This window comes from Hoplias malabaricus, chromosome 12 (assembly GCF_029633855.1).
Source record: "Hoplias malabaricus isolate fHopMal1 chromosome 12, fHopMal1.hap1, whole genome shotgun sequence".
Classification (NCBI taxonomy): domain Eukaryota; kingdom Metazoa; phylum Chordata; class Actinopteri; order Characiformes; family Erythrinidae; genus Hoplias; species Hoplias malabaricus.
Window position 1 is genome coordinate 35294698 of NC_089811.1, and position 21390 is coordinate 35316087.

Here is a 21390-nt window from a genome sequence, read left to right on the forward strand (position 1 = left end):
GCATGCTACACTCTTTAAAAACAAGGTTCTTTAAGAATTTTAAGAGGTTCTTTAGAATCACATGTTTTGTATAGAACCATCTACATAGTGAAATGGTTCTTCAGATTCGTGGAATTTGTGGCTCTTAATAGCACTAAAATTGTTCTTCTGTTGTAAAAAAAAACACACTTCCTAACAACTGTAGAACCCCTTTTAGTGCTGTATAGAACCATTTTCAAAAAGAACCTTTTCAGAATGGAAATAGTTCTGTATAGAACACATGGTTCTAACTAGAACCATCACATTAACTATATAACCCTACAAGAACCCTCTTTTTTAAGAGCATACTTTTAAATTCCACATTAAATATTATGGGTTGTTTGACTGATGAGTTATTATTGTTATTGTGTGGTAAAATCATTGAATATCTGGTTTCTACATAAAAGTGTGGAGAAACTGCTGGCTGCTTCTAATAGTTGCTCTCTCTACATCCTCTGGTACTCTTTATATTTTGGTTGATATATGAGTGGAATGTCCTGTGGGGACGGCTGTATGGGCATGTCTGGCCTGGCGTTTATCAGATTCTGTGTGCCTGCAGCAGCAGGGTGCAGTGGGTTCAGTGGGTTGTGATCCCGGTTGGATTGTGGGTGCTTTACTGTGTAAACCCATGGGGCTTCAGCTCAGGTGATCCCTCTACCATTAAGCACTCCAACTGGGGTTTCTTCCAAACACACAGCTGTAGTTTAGGGAGGAGGTGGGAGCAGAGCATAGAGAACTTTCAAGGTGTTTCTGTGTGTCTGTGTGTCTGGTGTCTGTGTGTGTGTGTGTGTGTGTGTGTGTGTGAGAGAGAGAGAGAGAGAGAGAGAGAGATAGAGAGAGAGAGAGAGAGAGAGAGAGAGAGAGAGAGAGAGAGAGATGAGAGAGAGAGAGAGAGAGAGAGAGAGAGAGAGAGAGAGAGAGAGAGAGAGAGAGAGAGAGAGAGAGAGAGAGAGAGAGAGAGAGAGAGAGAGAGAGAGAGAGAGAGAGAGAGAGAGAGAGAGAGAATGCAAGAGCAGCAGAAATTAAAAGCAGAAATCTTCTGATGAAGTGTAGAAACCAAACTACATACAGGTGGTAAAGTCATCCACACTTGCTGAAATGATTTAGGGCAGAAAATGAGATTTTCTGGGGGTCATAAATCTAATCCCTGTGTATCTAAGTGCTGTTTTCAGCCATTTTAGACAACAAGGATGTGTTGAATTCTGACTCCCCTTTGCATGCACACAGGCAAATGTATGTTACAGATTACACAGAGGCGGCTTAATCTTAATCTTAAACCCACTATCTAAAAATACACAGTACTGTGCAAAAGTCTTACTCACAAAGATTACTCATCAAGATTATTATTATTTAAAATTGCACAGTTCTGTGCAAAAGTTTTAGGCACGCTATTTTTTTAGGTACAAATTCTATTATAGATATTTACTTTATGAACTCTGCATTATTTAATCAGTACAAAAACATTTTAGATTTACTTTACCAATAATAATAATAATAATAATAATAATAATGGGTGCAGCAGGTAGTGTCGCAGTCACAGAGCTCCAGGGGCTTGGAGGTTGTGGGTTCAAGTCCCGCTCCGGGTGACTGTCTGTGAGGAGTGTGGTGTGTTCTCACTGTGTCTGCGTGGGTTTCCTCCGGGTGACTGTCTGTGAGGAGTGTGGTGTGTTCTCCCTGTGTCTGCGTGGGTTTCCTCCGGGTGACTGTCTGTGAGGAGTGTGGTGTGTTCCCCGTGTCTGCGTGGGTTTCCTCCGGGTGACTGTGTGTGAGGAGTGTGGTGTGTTCTCCCTGTGTCTGCGTGGGTTTCCTCCGGGTGACTGTCTGTGAGGAGTGTGGTGTGTTCGCCCTGTGTCTGCGTGTGTTTCTTCCGCGTGACTGTCTGTGAGGAGTATGGTGTGTTCTCCCTGTGTCTGCGAGGAGTATGGTGTGTTCTCCCTGTGTCTGCATTGGTTTCATCCGGGTGCTACGGTTTCCTCCCACTGTTCAAAAACACACGTTGGTGGGTGGATTGGTGACTGGTGTATTAGGTGTGAGTGTGTGTCACCCTGCGAAAGACTGGCGCTCACTCACCACGAACCCTGAACTGGATAAGCACTTACAGATAATTAATGAATGATTGAAAAGTATTTATTAATAATTAAAACTAGGTATTGGAAGATAACCTCATATAAAAGTGGACTTTTATGAGAAGACATTTGGAAAGAGTTAACCCAACACACGCATCTACAGTTTATCACTACATGCTGTGACAATGTTATTTGTCTTTACTTTAATATTAGGGTTATCTTGTGTGTGTGGTGTGGGGGGGGGTGTTGAGGAACTAAACTCTTACTGCTGAGATAAATAGCACTTTAATATCCCTTTTGGGTGTTTTTTTTATATTTCAAGTAATAAGTAATTTGGGGCTCTAAACCACATAAGAAAAATACTGAGTGTGTGACCTCAGTGAAGACCTGGATGCTGTGGAAGTGAACTGAGCATGTGTTAAAAATTTAGGCTGTTGATTTCTGGTCTTTATTAGTTGTGTAGCTCCAGCACTAAACTAAAGAAGACACGCTTGTACACTAAACATGTCTTGGCTGATTAACTACATTTGGTTTCAGTGGAAAAGTATGAGTTTGATTTTATATCATATTTTTCTCATACGGTAAACAAAAACAGGAAGTTACGACGATTGTCTAGAAATGTTTGGATATATGCGTGATATTGTTGACATGTGTCTTATGATTGCATTTTCTCTGTGGTGTGAATACAGTAGTCTCATAATTCTGCCAGAGCTGTTTGCTGTACGGTGGTAAAGGCATCAGGCGGTATATATGGTTTAACTCTTCTTATCTTCCTGTGGTTGTGGACCAGCTCAGGTTCCCTGCCTTTGTGTTTGTGTGTCTCTGCGTTTGCAGCACTAGTCATTATCTCCAGGTGGAATGTGGTCCCACAGTGTAAGATCAGGGTGTATAGGTTGTTAAACTGATCTATGTGGTTATATTGTGTGTGTGTGTTTGTCTCTACAGGCCCAGGCGGGTTGCCTATGTTCCTCTGTTATATTTTCTTGGGTGAAAAATGCACACCTTTAGTTTTGCTCTAACCTAAAATTTTGGATGATAAACTGAGCAACAAGCTGGCATTGATATGTGCGCGTGTGTGTGTGTGTGTGTGTGTTGAGTTCTGCTCGGAGGTTACCTGGAGCAGTGCTCTGGCTTTTGAAACAGTATTTGAGGGAGTCGACCTGTCACAATTATTACATAACTGTATTATCGCAGTTATTTAAGATGACTGACTACTTGACCTCTCCAGTTATTTTCCACAGATAGATTTTAAAGTCATGTGTTTATATTGCAGTACCTTCTTTAACATTCGGAAGAAAAAGAACAATAGTGTGACGTGAACTTTGTCTATCTGTCTGTCTCTTTTTCTTTCCCTCTCTCTTATCTCTCATGGTTTTTCCTCTCTCCCACTCTCCTTCTTGTACCTGTTGCACACTTTAATATGCTTTTCGAATGCCTGTAGCTTGCATCATGGCACGCATTTGCTATGGTATAATTTCACTCGTATTATGCAGCCACAAAACCTTTACTTCCACCCAGATTTGCATTCATCTTTGGCTGAGATGTGGTATTGTCTGTGGGAGATTTGAAGCAAACCTTAAAGTCTTTTCGAGCACAGCACAAAGACTTTAAATGGGGTTAAGGTCAGGACTCTGTGATTCCAGAATGGGTCTGATGAACCTTGGCATAGTTGTCCTAGAATATGCCCATGCCATCAGGGAAGATGATGTCCACTGATGGGGGGAAAAACCTGGTCACTGAACTGTCAGCTGAAGTACTGAACTGACTTAATTTTACTGAGACAAGGCCTGACAAACTAAATCAGCCTCAGATCATTGCGTTGCCTCGTGATGCTTGTACAGAATTCGGATTCTCTTTTTATGATTCTACTTCACCAAGTGTTCTTTGATCATGGTCATTCAAGCTTTTTTTAAAAAACACAGTTCTTCACTGAAGCTGACGATCTTCACTATAGTTACAGGTTTTTATATTTCACTGGACAATTCTGATCATTTCAACTTAGTTACAGTAATATTTTCTCTCTCTCTCTCTCTCTCTCTCAGACCCCCAGTGCGTGGCTGGATGAAAGTGAGGAGAAGAGGCGGAGCTGTCACCAACGCTCGGCATCCTGGGGCAGCACTGACCAGCTTAAAGAGGTCAGGACGCCACTCTCCCCCATTCTTTCTTTCCCTTTCTTACTCCTTCCTCTTCTCCTCAGGTCAGGGCCATGCTCTTAGTCTTTTGGATGCACACAGTGGGCAGTGCTGCCTGGGGGGTGGGGTGGAGGGGGTGCTGTGTTTCACTATTAAAATTCTGGGGGCCCAAATTCACCTCATGTTATAACCCCCAGTGTGTGTGTGTGTGTGTGCTCCCTGAACAGATCTCAACATTAAGCCTTTAATTTCTCTATTCTATAAAGCTGTAAGGCAGTTACTGTGGCTGAACATGGTCCCAGATGAATCTTTGTGCTTAGTAGTGCACTGCACAACAGTGACCAGGAAATTTGATTAATATAAGTATATTATTAGACTATTATTACAAAAATGTACTCACCAATCTGCAAACCCTTACTATTATATGGGAATACATTGGTGTGTGTGTGCGTGCGTGTGTGTGTGTGTGTGTGGCTTGTGTGCATGTGGTTTTTGTGTGTGTGTGTGTGTGTGTTTCACTTAATGAGTTAATCATTCTCCTTCAAGTCACTGGGCCAAATGTGCTCTTTCACACGCTGTAGTGAAATGAATTGAAGGCCAAACTACGCTGCAGGTCTGTCTCAGGCAGCCAACAGGCAAACAGGGTTCTAACCCAGCACTAACTCAACTAACCAGTGCATACACACACACACACACACACACACACACACACACACACTCACTCACATGCATACATACAGAAATAAAGTCTTAACCATGAAAACGATAAGGGCTCTTAAAACTCTGCATCAGTTGTTGTTCTTTGTATATTAGCGCTGTTATCTCAGACATTCTCTCACAGTCAGGAGATTTCTGTCCTGAAATGATCCCAAAACACAAGCACACACAGAGCCCACACCGCTCTATTGAGGCCTGCTGTATTGGGAATGTGTCTATGAATGTTAGAGAGTCTACAGGCTGGGAACCTTTGTGCTGCAGCTGAAAGGAAGATTGCTCTAACATATCATACGGTCCTCCACTCCCTGCCATTACTCATTTATTGATTAAACGAGCCGGGCTGGACATCAGAACCCTTCCTTCCGCACACTGTCCTTCTCCGCATTGGGCTGCTGTGTGTGTGTGTGTTAGAATGAGAATCTGAGATGATGTGATTTGTGTTTGTGTTACTGACCTATTGTAATTATTATTTTTTCATTTTAACTGTTAGTTTTAATGTGGACTGAGTGAGGGTCTGAATTTATCAGTATTTTCATGTCAGTGTTAACTGGTGGAACGTGAGCTGATGGCATTAATAAAAGTATAGCATAAAACTAACTCTCTCTCTCTCTCTCTTCGTCAGATTGCTAAATTGAGACAGCAGCTCCAGCGCAGTAAGCACATCAGTCGTCACCATCGTGATAAAGACCGTAAATCTCCCTTTAATGGCAACCATGTCTCCGTCAGCCAATCACAGGTGAGTTCTCTCTCTCTCTCTCTCTCTCTCTCTCTTTTGCACTGAGGCAAAGCAGCTGTAAACCCCCATTTGTTTAGAAGGTGGATCATAAATCACGTCAGTGTTATGAAAGTTTCTAAAACTACCGCATTAGAACAAATAGGTCTCAGTGAAGCTGTGCAAGGCCTTGATGGATGGTGCACTATGGGAAATGGTGACACTGTTGATAAACTTGAGCTCAGATAAGGTTGGGGTTCTATCCCTGGCAGGATTATTTATAAAGGCTGTATCCTTAATTAACTGACAGAATGCATAATGGCCATGTTAATTACTGCACTGCTTATCGTAACAGACACCACACATACACATGCGCACACAAGGCACAAAGAGACTGCGAAATAATGATGAGGGTGAATTTGAGTGTGTGACAGTAGTGTGTGAGGTTTGGTCTGAAAGCGTGTATGTGGATGCATGTGTGTGTGTATGTGTGTGTGTGTGGGGCTTAATCGGCAAGGCCAGGTGCAAGCATGAAGACTCTTTGACTGTGAAAGGCCTCCCTTCATGAGGAGGGAATTAGTGAATAAATTACTGCAGCCACATTTGTTTCCCTCTCTCTCAATTCTCTCTCTCTCTTTCTCTCTCAACTTACTCTCTCCCTCTCTCTCTTTCTTTTCTCTCTGCCTGCTTTGTGTTTGCTCATGAAATAATCCCGCATGTGGCGAATGTCCTGCCCGTCTGCTCTGTACTGTACCCGATCTGCCAGCCAGTCAATTAAAGGCCACACTCCGTTCGGCCTCCCCTCTCGGTGGGAGTGTGTGTGTGTGTGTGTGTGTGTGTGTATGTGTGTAAGAGAGAGAGGGGCTTGTTGTGTGGCTGCTTTTTTTCTTTTCCCCCCAAAGTGCCTGTGGCAGACTCGAGCACCATCTGTCGCTGTACGGTATTGAGTGAGTTGAATGGGGTTGAATGGTCTTTACTGTACCCAAAGCAGGCCCTACTGATCTCAAACACTTCAAATTGTCCCCATGAACATGAATACACGGCTTAGCCTCGCTCTAAGCGCTTTCTAGGTCTAATGTCCTTCGTGGACAGAAACAGAAGAATCCAGACATCCCTTGTAAGTTCACCCAGGCTTTCAGCAGTGCGCACAAAGCATGTTGTGATATCCATTTAAAACCACTGCCAATAGACTGGGGGCACACTGGAGCAGTCTCACGTGGGCCTAAAGTCACCATACAAAGTGGCAAATGTCTGTTAGAAGGGTATAAAGCCCAGCACCTTTGGGTAATGAGTTGGAGTGCTACATGTGAGGCAGAACTGATCAACCAGAACAACGCAGTAGAAACCCAAACTCCAGCAGAAGAAACTCCATTAGTACACTTTATTTCAGAAGAAACCTTTGAATGAACTCAAGCATTTTAAACAGATATAATATCATTAGTCAAAATGGCCCTGTGTAATACGGCTGGAAATCCATCCATCCATTATCTGTAACCACTTATCCAATTGAGGGTCACGGTGGGTCCAGAGCCTACCTGGAAACATTGGGCGCAAGGCGGGAATACACCCTGGAGGGGGTGCCAGTCCTTCACAGGTCAGCACACACACACACACATTCACTCACACCTACGGGCACTTTTTGAGTCGCCAATCCACCTACCAACGTGTGTTTTTGGACTTTGTGAGGAAACCGGAGCACCCGGAGGAAACCCACACGGACACGGGGAGAACACACCACACTCCTCACAGTCACCCGGAGGAAACCCACACGGACACGGGGAGAACACACCACACTCGTCACAGACAGTCACCCGGAGGAAACCCACACGGACAAGGGGAGAACACACCACACTCGTCACAGACAGTCACCCGGAGGAAACCCACACGGACACGGGGAGAACACACCACACTCGTCACAAACATTCACCCGGAGGAAACCCACACGGACACGGGGAGAACACACCACACTCGTCACAGACAGTCACCCGGAGGAAACCCACACGGACACGGGGAGAACACACCACACTCGTCACAGACAGTCACCCGGAGGAAACCCACACGGACACGGGGAGAACACACCACACTCGTCACAGACAGTCACCCGGAGGAAACCCACACGGACACGGGGAGAACACACCACACTCCTCACAGACAGTCACCCGGAGGAAACCCACGCGGACACAGGGAGAACACGCACGGCTGGAAATATTATCTGTAATCTATAGAAACTGGGTACATTTCATATATTTATGTACTGATATATTCAAACTAGTACTTTGATTCACCAAACCTCTGGCTTCTGCAGTTTGTCGTTTATAAACAAAGGAGTAGCACTTACCAAGCTGTAGTTTTTTTGAATTTCTGTTTAAAAATGTATATTTGTCCACCATCCAAAACATCTTTGTTCTCTGCTACTGACCTGTTTACCTCGTTGGACCTTGGTGTCAGGGCTAGAATTGTTTAAGGTAATACAATTTAAGGGGGAAAGTGAAGTGGGAATAAAAGTAAGGTGGCGTAGATCATGATCCAAACATGTTAAAGGACTTTGAAAACTGAGAAATGTGAAATCCTGTCCAGACCCAACACACACAGTCAGGTCCTGTCATATTCTGATGGATATTTCAAGCTTAGTAGAAATTTGAGGAAAGCACTCTTCTCTCAGATGGTTGTTTTGGTCCTGTCTTTGAAGGCCATTTTTTTTCTTCCTTGCTTGGGTGGCTTGAGTGTGAGGAAACACATAGACATGATGTCCTAGGGTTCTAATGCCCGTCTATGTTTTGGAGTAACTGAGTCTCTGATTTGGCACGTACACGTTTACTGCCTATTTATTATCTTCTCCAGCATATGTCATTTTTACTGATTTGAATAATGGATTTCATTATTTTTTTTCATTCCTCTAGTTCTGATCATAGCTTGAATAGTGGGAGTTTTCCTGCATGGCATTTTCATTTCGCTGGTCGAGGTTTATTTGCTTGAGGGAGTTTTCCTACGTGAGGCAGCTCTCTGCTTCACATTAGGCCTAATGGGAAGCAGGTGAGAGAGGGAGAGAGAGAGCGATATGCTTGCATAGCCAGGCCTGCTAATCATAAAAGGCTTGAGTTTATTTGGAGCAGAGGGGGCTTGTTTCTAGATCATGGTTGAGCTGTCAGGGGTTTGTTCTGAGACTTGGAGAGAGTGTGTGTTTATATGTTTATACTTCTAATGAAAAAAGGGTGATGGAAGGTATCTTGCTGCCTGACTTTGGCAGCACATGAGAAGATTGACTTGTTTTAATTGTGTGTATGTTCAGAGAGGTATTTTATTCCGCCACTGGCACAGACCACTACACCTGTACCAGAGGGGCGCCTGCCATCCCTCTCTTGCTCTCTCTCTCTTTCTCTGTTTGTATTGTCTTTCCTCCATTGCTGCTATGGGAAGAGTTGTTTGATAAAGTTATATAGGGACAGCCTGAAAGAAGACCCCTGTGTGTGTGTGTGTGTGGCTGATTTTACTCATGGTGGGGGTAGGGAGTTGATTGTAGGAGGTGGTTCTTTTCTCCATTATGTCCTCTGAGAGCTACTAAAGATGAAGTGTCAGTCAAGAAAATGGCATGAGAGAGAGAGAGAGAGAGAGAGAGAGAGAGAGAGAGAGAGAGAGAGAGAGAGAGAGAGAGAGAGAGAGAGAGAGAGAGAGAGAGAGAGAGAGAGAGAGAGAGAGAGAGAGAGAGAGAGAGAGAGAGAGAGAATAAAAGTTGCATGGCCAGTGCAAGAGAGGGCCTTGATATGACTTATACTTCAAGAACAGTCATATTTTTAAAACACTAACATGTGCTAGACACTGGATGCTCCTGGAACATGATCATGAGCCTATGTTTCTAAATGACATCGATGTTCAGAACTGTGCTGCATTTAAAAACACTGAAACACTCCTGATAACTTCATAATGGACACAAACATCCTACAACATCACTATTAAAGACATAAAACATGGGGGAAAAAACACTTTTCTTTGGCATTGTCAGGATGACTGGTGATTGGTCTATTCTATTTTTTATAGATCATAATTTTGGCGTACTGGTGGTGGGATAAACTGCTCCAGGTTTTGATTATTTTCAGAATGGAAGATCATCACTGGAATACACTGGAAGCTCTTTTGTTTTGGTTAATATCGGTGGCTTAGCAGCTAAGTGGCTAGCAACACATGACACAAACACATGTCCAGGAAGTACTACTGGGCCCTTTTAACATAAGAGCAGCTGTATTAATGTGTGCTCATTCACTGGCCTTGACATGCTGAATTAAAGTAAAGGGAGCTTTTGTGTGTGGTATATTTTTATTAGATTTGTCGAAGATTGGTTTATTATTCTTTTTAAAGCCCTGAGCTGCATTATGTCCAGAGACTTTTGCACATAGACTGTCTCTGTCTGTTTCATGTTGCTTCCTGTGCCTTCATTCTCCAGCAAGTTTCATAGCTTTGGATATTTTGCCTGTCATCTGCTGTGTCAGAAAATCAATGATTGACCACTGCGGTTCAGCCTTACTCCTCACTGCTCCGCTTCAAGTGTCTGTGTGTGTTTGAAGTGTGTCTCGCTTTGCAGAGTATCGTTCTGGCACAGATTCCGTCTCCCCAGCGCCCACTAGTGTAGGACATGAGAACACTAGGCCATTCTCATGCTGTTCTTGGCCTGCTGAGGGGAAATGATGAAGCATTCTGCTCTGTTCCGCTCCAGTTTGATCAGATTTCAGATCGGTGCCCCCTTCTGTGGTCAGCTTGTGGTTTCACATGTGCTTTTCTTGGATTGCTTCACTCACATGGGAGCATCGGTCATTTGATGGGTGCTGATTTGTTTCAGCCTTTTATTCATACGGCAGGCCACAACAGAGGAAATGGGCTGGAATTTGGTTTAATCTGCGATAAAGCAGCACTGGGAATGCTTGGGTGGTTATGTATTCAAGCTTAAGGACATGTTCCTGGCCTCCAGAGAAAAATAGACGGTGTGTGTGAGGGGTCATGCCTTTTGTGTTTTTAAAGCAGTCTGCAGAGCTTTGAGTTCAGAACTGGTCAATAGCCATGGCCTTGTGAATCTTCTGCTTTTATAAATGCCACCGTGGTCCAATAAGACTGGATGTGAATGTGTCCGTTGCAGCGATCAGAGGCTGTAGACGACTGAAAGGCATTCTTGTTTCTGACCTCCTCTTTTAAAGGCAGGTTGTAGTAACCAGCACAAACCCAGGAAAGAAAGGCCGCCTACTTACTGCCAGTAAATGTCCCAAGAAGGCATGAGTAAGCCCAGAGACAGTCAAGTATTTACCAGCTGTGTATCACCCCAAAATGATGTTGACTTACGACCAATCTAATGTTGCTTTGATGGTTGCTCTTCTTACGGCTAGCACATAAAAGCAGATTAAAGCACAAGCTAACACCCTTGGAGTTTAACTATCCTATATTTATACTGTAGCCTAAGCCTTTAAAAAAGGTCACAGATACAACCAGATATTTTTATTTGGAGTACAACCACGTTGGTCTGGTACTGGTACAAAACACTGTGCTGATTCCAGAGAACTTTGCACATGCACTGACAGGAAGTAACAGGGTGTATGGTATTAATCATTTGTACTGGTAATGTTAATGCTATTCTGAGGGGGAAAAAACACTTACTGCCAAGGTTAAATAGCTTGAAATATGATTTTGATGTGTCCCTTTATACAAAACTATACTGTAAAGGATTTAAACAGTTAGAATCGTAGTCCTATGAAAAATAACCCTAGCCAAGGAGGAGTTGTTATTTGTATAACCTACTCCTCCAGCTTAACCTTGAGAAAGCAGTGTCAGGGGTAGAATTTATATCAGCAAACTGGGCATTATCTCGGAGTGCTCTGTCTCCTCAGCCTCTGACCTCTCACAGTATACAAACGCTAGACAGAAGCACCATTTTCCATTGTCTTTTCCCTCCAGAGGAGCCTGGACTCTTCCCCCATGCAGCTCGGCTGCACACCTCAGACGGGACAGGAGCTGACAGTGCGGCGTCTGCGCTCACAGGGCCGTTGGAGGCCATTGGTTGTTCTGTGCACTTTTCTTTAGCCATCACTTAGATTCTGACCTTCCTGTCCCTTCTTGGCTACATCAGATCAATAGTGCTGATAGTGTGGGAACGACCCGGTGACCTGTGATCACTTTGTCTCGTCGTTGTGCACTGGCAGAGGCACCCACATCTCAACCAGCGCTGGATGTCCCAGCAAGAAACTGGAAATCTGACACGTAAACAAATATTTATCTCCTAGCAACTGGTTGCTAGGAAATAGACAGCATCTCTTAACCAGCTTATTGTTTTCAACTGACCTCAGAGGTCGAGTTTGTTGGTCTGTTGTTTTTAATTTATGTTCTAGGAATCATGTTTAGCCACTGCAGGCTTGTCATGGATTTATTCATCTTAAGCCTTTTTAAAATTCTGTAATTAATCCACACCTAATATGTAGTCGTGTAGAGTGAGGATCTGTGGTGTGGGGCCCACCTGTAGGCTTTTAAAAAGGGGTTAAATAAGGAAAGGGAGTAGGGTCTTCTGGGAGTTTAAATGATTCATGTTATCTAATTGCTATCACACATACGTTTGCGCCCGCACACACACACACACACACACGCACGCACAATCTTGCTCACTCAGAGGTCCCAGAGGGGTGAGGTTGTGGTGGGCTTGGCGTGGTGCTGTGTGTAGAGTTTAAAGAGAGAGGGGCTCCTGGCTGTATAGAGATGTTAAAGAGGGTGCCGGGCGCAGGCTGATGTGACGTGCTTAAAGAGACTGTCACGGCGGGGCCACACAGAACAGCCACATCCTCCTAATGCCCTCACATTGTTTCCTTCTCCACCAAGCCTTAGACAGGCGAGGGGGAGGGAGAAAGAATAGAGAGAGGATTTCTGGACCCTTTATTTAAGCATAATTTAGGAAAATGGTCAACCAAAAAAAAAAAAAGAAGTGGGAAAAGAAAGGAAGGCTTGATCAATGAGAGAGAGAGGGGTAGAGAGACAAAAAAAGAAATACAACAGGATATAAATGGATAAGACAATAAAAAAGATAAGAAATAAAGAGTGAGGAGGGGGAGAGCAAGGGAACAGGAGTGATAAAGGAGAGAGGCAGAGAGAGAGAGAGAGAAATATAAGATGGGAGTGTAACAAATAAGGGAGACAGAAATGAATAAGAGATAGCAATAGAGAGTAAGGAGAGAGAGAAAGAGAGAGAGAAGATGGAGAGGGAGGGGGCTCAGAGAGTGAGCCAGAAAGGCTGCCACTGAGCCCAAGCTGAGTATCACACACACACACACACACACACAAGAGCAGGAGAGAGGGAGAGGAAGAACAGAGACTGGAGGAAGAAGGATGACTGGAAGTGGGCTCTCAGGAAAGGTGAAGCTATTCTTCCTTTTCTGCCCCTTTTCTCTTCGTTCAGACCCAGTTCTGACGACTTGAAACCCACATGGTTGTAGTGTTGATGACCCACGTCTTGTTTTGTGACATATTTTACATGGAGTAGCTGAATTGTGCAGTTAGTATCAATGAGTACATCACTGTTTGTCCGTTTTTGTTTTTTTTTTAAATTAAGCATGTGATTCTAGGTTGTCCCCTTATCGCTATATGTGTCTCAGTATAGTCAGGCGGTCCTGTGGCTCAGCGAATCAGAAGCCAGAATCAGAAATCTGCCAGGGAGACTGGGTTACATAACTTGCAGATCTGCAGAGCACACAACACACAGCTCCTGTCACACTAGCCTGCAGACTGTGTGTGTGTTTATGTGCAGAAGTAGTGGACCAATGCATATACCACTGTCATCATATGCTTACTAATGCTGTGCTTGCTGGAGTACGGCCTTCCTCTGCACTTTATTTTTTTTTTGCTTTGGTTCCCGTTACCCTTCTTATAATCTTTTCATCATGCTCCTTATCAAATTTCCTTTAGAGAATACCACTTTGTTTCCTGACTGCAGACACAAATATGCTCTTATACACCCACCCACTTCCCGCGAGCACACACACATGGTCAGAACACTTACACACGTTCACAGACACATTTTCTCAGCTAAATCTCTTCCCCAACATTGCATCATGGTCTGGCTTTCTTTTTCTGTCTCAGACTCCAATTCCAAAGAGCGTCCTGATCCCCATCCCCATCTCCAAATCCTCCGTCTCGCGCTTCCGCAACAGCGTTGAGGGCCTGAACCAGGAGATTGAGCGCATCATCATCCGAGACTCAGAAGAGAAAGAAGATCAGCTAATAGTGAGTAGCTTTCACGTCACAGAGCTGCGTATTTCAAAGTCGTCATAGACGTCTGGGTTCTGAGTGTCGACTAGGTAGGAGTTGACCAAATCTGTGCTCCCTCTGTAGCCACAAGATGTCCCTGATGGCCACCGAGCACCCCCTCCACTGTGCCAGCGCAGCGCCAGCTCCCGCAGCATTGACACCCAGACACCCTCAGGCATCCTGACTGGAAGTAACCACAGCAACAGCAGCAGCCGGTCCCAGTCTGTTTCACCAGCCTTCCTGAGTATACCCAGCGAGCCCTGCAGTGAGAGCCCCTCACCCAATGAGGAACCACTCAGTGACTGCCGGGACAAAGGTATACACACACACACACACACACACACACAAACTTAGAAACTCTCTCACTCACTCTTTAGCAGTATCATTTATTTTGTAATTTTTACGATTAGTGAGGCCTCCATCAGGGCTGGTTCAGCACAGTTGGTTTGATGCCACTGCTCGACTGCTAACTGTATGCACAGATTAGAGGGTCCTGTTGTCCCATGAAGTCATCAATATGAACTCTTTGCCTTTTAAGTGCTTTGTGTTTGGAAACATGGAAGATAATCACATTTTTTTTATTCATTCATTCATTATCTGTAAGCGCTTATCTAGTTCAGGGTCGCGGGGGGTCCAGAGCCTACCTGGAATCATTGGGCGCAAGGCAGGAATACACCCTGGAGGGGGCACCAGTCCTTCACAGGGCAACACAGACACACACACATTCACTCACACCTACGGACACTTTTGAGTCGCCAATCCACCGTGTGTTTTTGGACTGTGGGAGGAAACCGGAGCACCCGGAGGAAACCCACGCAGACACAGGGAGAACACACCACACTCATCACAGACAGTCACCCGGAGGAAACCCACGCAGACACAGAGAGAACACACCACACTCCTCACAGACAGTCACCCGGAGGAAACCCATGCAGACACAGGGAGAACACACCACACTCCTCACAGACAGTCACCCGGAGGAAACCCACTTGGACACAGGGAGAACACACCACACTCCTCACACAGTCACGCGGAGGAAACCCACTTGGACACAGAGAGAACACACCACACTCCTCACAAACAGTCACGCGGAGGAAACCCACTTGGACACAGAGAGAACACACCACACTCCTCACAGACAGTCACCCGGAGGAAACCCACGCAGACACAGGGAGAACACACCACACTCCTCACAGACAGTCACCCGGAGGAAACCCACGCAGACACAGGCAGAACACACCACACTCCTCACAGACAGTCACCCGGAGCAGGAATCGAACCCACAACCTCATTCACACATTGTATAAACATTAATTATGTAGCCAATAGGCAGAGTTAATATATGTATAAACTAAATGGGGACAAATAAAATAAATTGCATCTAGAAAAGGTTTGCCACCATCCACTACTGGAATAAGAAGTTTCATTTTGATAAAATAAAAACCTTACACTCAGTGCTGTCAGCAAATCAAATTTCGGATGGTTTCCGATGACTTGGAGAGCTCATTAGCCCATCATAACTACTAAAACAAGTCAGAAACAGATGACAGAGGTTGCGTTTGGATACGTAAATTATGCTGGAATTGACACAACACTCACCAGGACCTGTTTTTTTTCCCCCTGCATCATTAGATTGAGTAAAGCTGTTCTTAGCTTTGCAGTCATTCTCACTGAAACTAGCAGTAACACATGTTCTGTTGACAGATTTGGCTCCTGGCTCTCCTCTGCTCAAATACGCATCGTCACCCAAACCCAATAACAGCTACATGTTCAAACGGGAGCCACCTGAGGGCTGCGAGAGAGTCAAGGTTTTCACAGAGGAAACACAGTCAGTACTGCCCCTTGTTTTGATACATCCTAGCTTTCTCTCTCTGTAAAATCTCCTTCTTCTCTCTCTTCCTTTGTGGAATGCACTGGCTATGATTTGATGATAAGTCATTTTGGCTGCCTCTCTCCCTCTGTATTTATTTGTCTTTCTTGCTCTTCTTTTAGGCCCAGACCTCCACAAGAGATCCCACAGTTCCTCTGCCCAGACAGGAACAAGGTCAATTTTGTCCCCAAGATTGGCTCGGCCTTCTGTCTGGTCAGTATCCTCAAGCCTCTTCTGCCTGCTCCGGAGCTCAGTCTGAAGAACCAGAGCGCTCTTGGGCCCGTCCCCACCGAGCCGGAACAGAAAGTGTCCCGGGGCACCAGCACCCTGTCACAGCAACCTTCCTCATCCTCTTCCTCCTGCCTCTCACCACACTTAGAGGACCCAGAGAGCTAGATATGCAAACACAAAGAAGCCTCCCGGCAACCGTGTCCACGACACACAAACTAAGCACAGCACATGTTACAAATCAGACCTTAAAAGATCAATAAGTAGGTAGACACAGTTAAAAAAAAGAAGAAATTAGAGCTTTATTTTGGTAATGTCAGCTTATATTTGATGTGATACCGAAACTGCTCTTTGCTATGCAGCTTTTTAGGTTTGTCCTTTAATACTTAAAAGAACAGAAGGCAATCTTTTCTGAGGGTTTTGTGATAAGTGAAGCATAGATATATTTTTATTGCTCCTACCTTTGATAGATACAACTGATTAACAGTGGAGATGCGTGGATGAATCATGAATGCTGTAGTTGAGCATGGACAGTTGGATCAAACTGTTTTCTCTCTCACACACACACACACACACACAGATGAAGAGTGCATCGGCTCGTGCCTAGCTTTCTTCCTCATTGGCCCTGAGCATAAAGCTTGAGAGACTGAGAGACTGTTGTTTTCTAATAGTTTGCTGTGTATTTCATTTGGAGAACTGGATTATTTTTTTTTTAGAGTTGGAGTAATGCATCATTGGATACAAATGGTGTCTTCTGAATATGTAGGGGTTATCTGACAAGACCAAGAGACCTGGTTTATGGATGCTAGGTTGATGAAGGCCTCTGTCGTAGCGACCGTTTTCCTGGACTGCTTCCCTGTCTCTGTGTATGCTTAAGAGCTCACGTGGAGAACGAGAGCGAGAAAAAAAAGGAGATTTTTTTTTTTTTTGGACTGGTTGACCTCCACTGGCCTTTACACCCCCCCTCACTCTCTCTCCCTCCATGCATGGCCAGTGAGAGGGACGGAAAATGAGGAGAAAGAAAAAAGTGTGAGAGAGAGTGAGGGGACGAGTGCTCTGCAAACGGGAGGCCTTTGTTTGCTTGGCCGTAAAATGCGTTTGGGTTCAAATGCTGAACTTCAAACACATCAGGGAACAAAGAGCGAGAGAGAGAGAAAAAGAAGTGAATGAAGAGATACCGATGGCCAGAATGAATTAAATGTGTTTTCTCTCTTTTCTCACTGACTGATAAAGCTCAGACTGTTGAATGAGGGCACTGTGACACTGAGAGGGAAAATGTTCTGAAATTCCATCAAGCGACAGATTCATGAAACTTGAGTTAGCGTTTAAACTGTACCTCTTTTAGTTCACAGATCTGGACCTGGACCTTGTCGTAGCACAGTCAATTATTCCAGTTCAGAGCATAATCTGTGGTCTGTAATCCCAACGTTCATTCATTCATTCATTATCTGTAACCGCTTATCCAATTCAGGGTCGCGGAATTGGATGAGCTGGAATCATTGGGCCCAAGGCGGGGAGTACACCCTGGAGGGGGCGCCAGTCCTTCACAGGGCAACATACACACACACACACACACAAATACACACATTCACTCACACCTACGGACACTTTGGAGTCACCAATCCACCTACCAACGTGTGTTTTTGGACTGTGGGAGGAAACCGGAGCACCCGGAGGAAACCCACACAAACACAGGGAGAACACACCACACTCCTCACAGACAGTCACCCGGAGGAAACCCACGCAGACACAGAGAGAACACACCACACTCCACACAGACAGTCACCCGGAGGAAACCCACGCAGACACAGGGAGAACACACCACACTCCTCACAGACAGTCACCCAGAGCGGGAATCGAACCCACAACCTGTGTGACTGCGACACTACCTGCTGCACCACCGTGCCGCCCTAATCCCAACGTTAATATTTCAAATAACGTCCATTATTTCGAGTACAACATCATCGTTCATTGTGGTTTAGAAAGACAGCAATAACACAGCAATCATTCCTCGTAACTGGACTCTTCAAATCCCAAATATCTTCTCCTCAGTGTCACAGCGCTGACAGTAATAATAAACACTCCTTGCCAAGTGGTCGAAGTCTTTCATTAATGTTCGGTTGTAATGCTGTAGTTAATTTTTTATCGTTTGTGATGTTTTTGTTTATTCTTTTGTTTCGTTAAGTGTTGTAATAATCAACTATTGGCTCAAAGGCAATTAGGAGAGGCCATTGTGATCAGTCTACAGACCTGTCCAAAGAAAATGGCTGCTATTGTGCACACTCAGTCAGTGGTGCTTTGAAGCCAGAGAGAGAGAGAGAGAGAGGTAGAAAAGACACAATGATTAGGAGACGTAATGCAACACAGAAACTAGTCAGCTGTCCTTCGGTTTGCAGGACCAACTAAACTAGTCTTTGGGCTCAAACCTTGTAGAGGAAGTAAACGAAGACCAAAGCCGTGGAGTGCCTGCGTAATCGTGCTTCCATCACATTAGTGGCTTGGTTTGCTGAACAGGGTGTGTTTGGGCTGTTGTTTTTGCTTAACGTTTTAAGGTATTACTTTGTGCTTTAAAAACAAACATAAACCATAAACTTGAAAAACAAGAAATTGTCGCACTTTTTGCCAGTGTCGCAGATCAGTTTCAGCTTTTAACAACAAATCCCTTAACCTTCTGAAATCCACACTCTCAAACAGCTAACGATTACCGCTGTAGGTCTATACTCAGGAATAGAAAACATTAAGTTCTCCCCAACGAATGGATCTTGCCATTTCTCTTTCGAAAACAATAGACTTTGTGCTTTCGACTACATTTTGTATTTCCTTAGTATATTTACCTATATTTAAGTAGAGAGTAATTTCAGCGTAGGGCCAATTTTAATACATTTTGATAAGGACGGAGGCCTTAATTTACTCTTTCTTATTAGTGTGCTACTTAGTTTGTAAGAAAGAGAGTTGGGCCCCTTTGACCTACTCCTCAGTAAACACTTGGGGATACTGGATGCAATAATGTGTTTTACAAAGCGCAGTTTAGACGTGTCTTTCAGAGTCATCCTTACATTGCACATTTAGATGTACTCAAACACAGCTTGAACACTGTTGTAGGCCTTTGACATTTTAATCTTTATAAGGTATGTCTTCTCTGTTTTGTTTTGGGTTTTTTTTCCTTTCATACAGTTCATGTACTCTCCAGCTGAAAAAAAAAATAAAGTCACAGTTGCAACATGTAGATCTTTGAGGTGGTGGTTACTTTGTGCACAGCTGGGTGGAGCTGACTTAAGTGTTTTTGTAATTACCATAAAATAAATCTGGTTTTCTTTATACGCTCACTCGTCAGAAGTGCTAATGTGAATGTCCAAGGAAAACCCAACAATGTGGAACAGAACCTTTTACCCCTAAGGATCATTAGAGATGTAGCTCTTCCCTCGCTGAGATCAGAAATTTGAAGTAATGAAAACATTTTTCTCTCGGCACTCTGGGGCTCATAAAGACAAACACACACAACCCCCCAAGTACTCCTCAGAAGAACGCACTCCTGCCCCCTAGTGGAGGACGTCCCTACAGAGGAAAGCTCTCCATATGAGAAGCCTCAGTTTAAAGGGACATACCCTACATTCCTAGTGAGTTTTAGTGTCCAGGGGTCTGTGTGTTATGACTGTGTTGACTGATGAATCACAGCTATCTAAAACGCCAATCTGAAACTTTGAAATGTCCATGAGACTGGTATGAATTGTGGTGAAGAGTATGTTCTGGATATGTACCAATGTTTAAACACTACATGAAACTTCATATCATCCATCCATTCATTATCTGTAACCCTTATCCAGTTCAGGGTCGCGGTGGGTCCAGAGCCTACCTGGAATCATTGGGTGCAAGGCGGGAATACACCCTGGAGGGGGCGCCAGTCCTTCACAGGGCAACACACACTCACTCCTACGGACACTTTTGAGTCGCCAATCCACCTACCAACGTGTGTTTTTGGACTGTGCACCCGGAGCACCCGGGGGAAACCGCTTCATATGACAAAGATGAGCGGTCTCAGTATTTGAAAATGTTTTTGAGGCTTGTGTTACTTAACAGAAAGATGAAACCAAAACAGCCTCCCATTTTCTCTCTAACTGCACGCAAACATGAGCGCATTTAAACAAAAACACCGAAACATCTGTAGCACTGACGAGTTCACGGGCCTTTTCTTCTCAGTGTTCTTGCACAAATCCCACAGTTCATGATCTGATGATAATGTCTGAGCTTTACAAGGCGCCGTGTGTGTGTGTGTGTAAACCATAGGCTGTAAAATGGAATGACAGAATGGTGGGAACACTCACTGTGAGCCTATACTATACTTCTCAATAACTTTACACTTTCTAAAAGTCTTCAGGGGTCATTTGTGGAAGAAAAACACCAACACTTTTGGAGACAATGAATTAGGAAATATTAAGTTAATACAAAGTCATTTCCTGTCAGGCTCTTAAGCTTTGGCATTACAGTAACCTACAAGAATAAAATACGCTGTAGTGGTAAATTGAGTGGTAAATAGCTATATTTACACAACTAATAAGATTATGTGTGTACTTTTAAATGGATAAATATTTCAGTGAATAAAACACTGTACTTTGTGCTTTGTCATATTCTAGCCATTCATTATCAGTCACTAATCCTTTTTATTGTTTAATTTCATTGTGTCTTGTTGGGGAGCAATTTTGGCTTCAACATCACCACACAGTTTATCTCCTGAGTTGCTACTTTTTTACGTCTGAATAAAGAAAGTCATTACTTTACCCACGAAACACTCCTTTCCTTTCTAAGCTCCTTTTCTTGGCTACTCTTAGGCTACACGTTTCTCTGGACAGTTGGGAGTGTAGCGCAATGAATGGGACCTTTTTGCATTGTGTGCTGACCTCAGTAGTGCACTGCTTTGTGTACAGTGTTACAGAGTTCATACGCGTTGGGCTGCAGTGCTGCTGTGCATGTGTGAGGGTGTTAGACGGGTTAGTGTGTGGGTAATGGCCGAACGATGTTTGAAACGGTGCAGTCATGCAAGCTTTCCAGCCAATGTCCAGTAGTGGACCCAGCCCCCCCTCTTTTGTCAGGGCTTTTGTGAATGTAGCGACAAAAATGTTCACACGGAGGACAGTGCAGAGGCCTTATTCAAACAAGGGCTTTTTTCCCCAGTGACTCCATAACCCCATGCCCCCACCCACCGTAGCCCTGTACAGGATGACCCACAGCCAGCCAGTGAAGACCATTCATCACCGGCGTGGGTCATTATCAGTTAACACAGAGTCACTAAACACACTCACACACACAGTATGAGCACTGACTCTCACAGGTGTGCAACGGTAAAGATCCTACAGCACAATGCAGAGCTCAGACCTCATAATA

General features: G+C 44.3%; 1 protein-coding gene across 1 annotated transcript in view; it reads left to right on the forward strand.

Moving 5' to 3' along the window:
- Positions 1-19428, forward strand: part of fam117bb (family with sequence similarity 117 member Bb) — a 40220-nt gene extending 20792 nt beyond the window's left edge. Inside the window, exons 3-8 of the mRNA XM_066686728.1 lie at positions 4127-4219; positions 5556-5669; positions 13746-13889; positions 13998-14229; positions 15618-15741; positions 15906-19428. Coding sequence (XP_066542825.1) covers positions 4127-4219; positions 5556-5669; positions 13746-13889; positions 13998-14229; positions 15618-15741; positions 15906-16179 — 981 coding nt within the window. The 3' untranslated portion in view covers positions 16180-19428. The remainder of the gene's footprint in view (positions 1-4126; positions 4220-5555; positions 5670-13745; positions 13890-13997; positions 14230-15617; positions 15742-15905) is intronic.
- The last annotated feature ends 1962 nt before the right edge of the window (positions 19429-21390 follow it).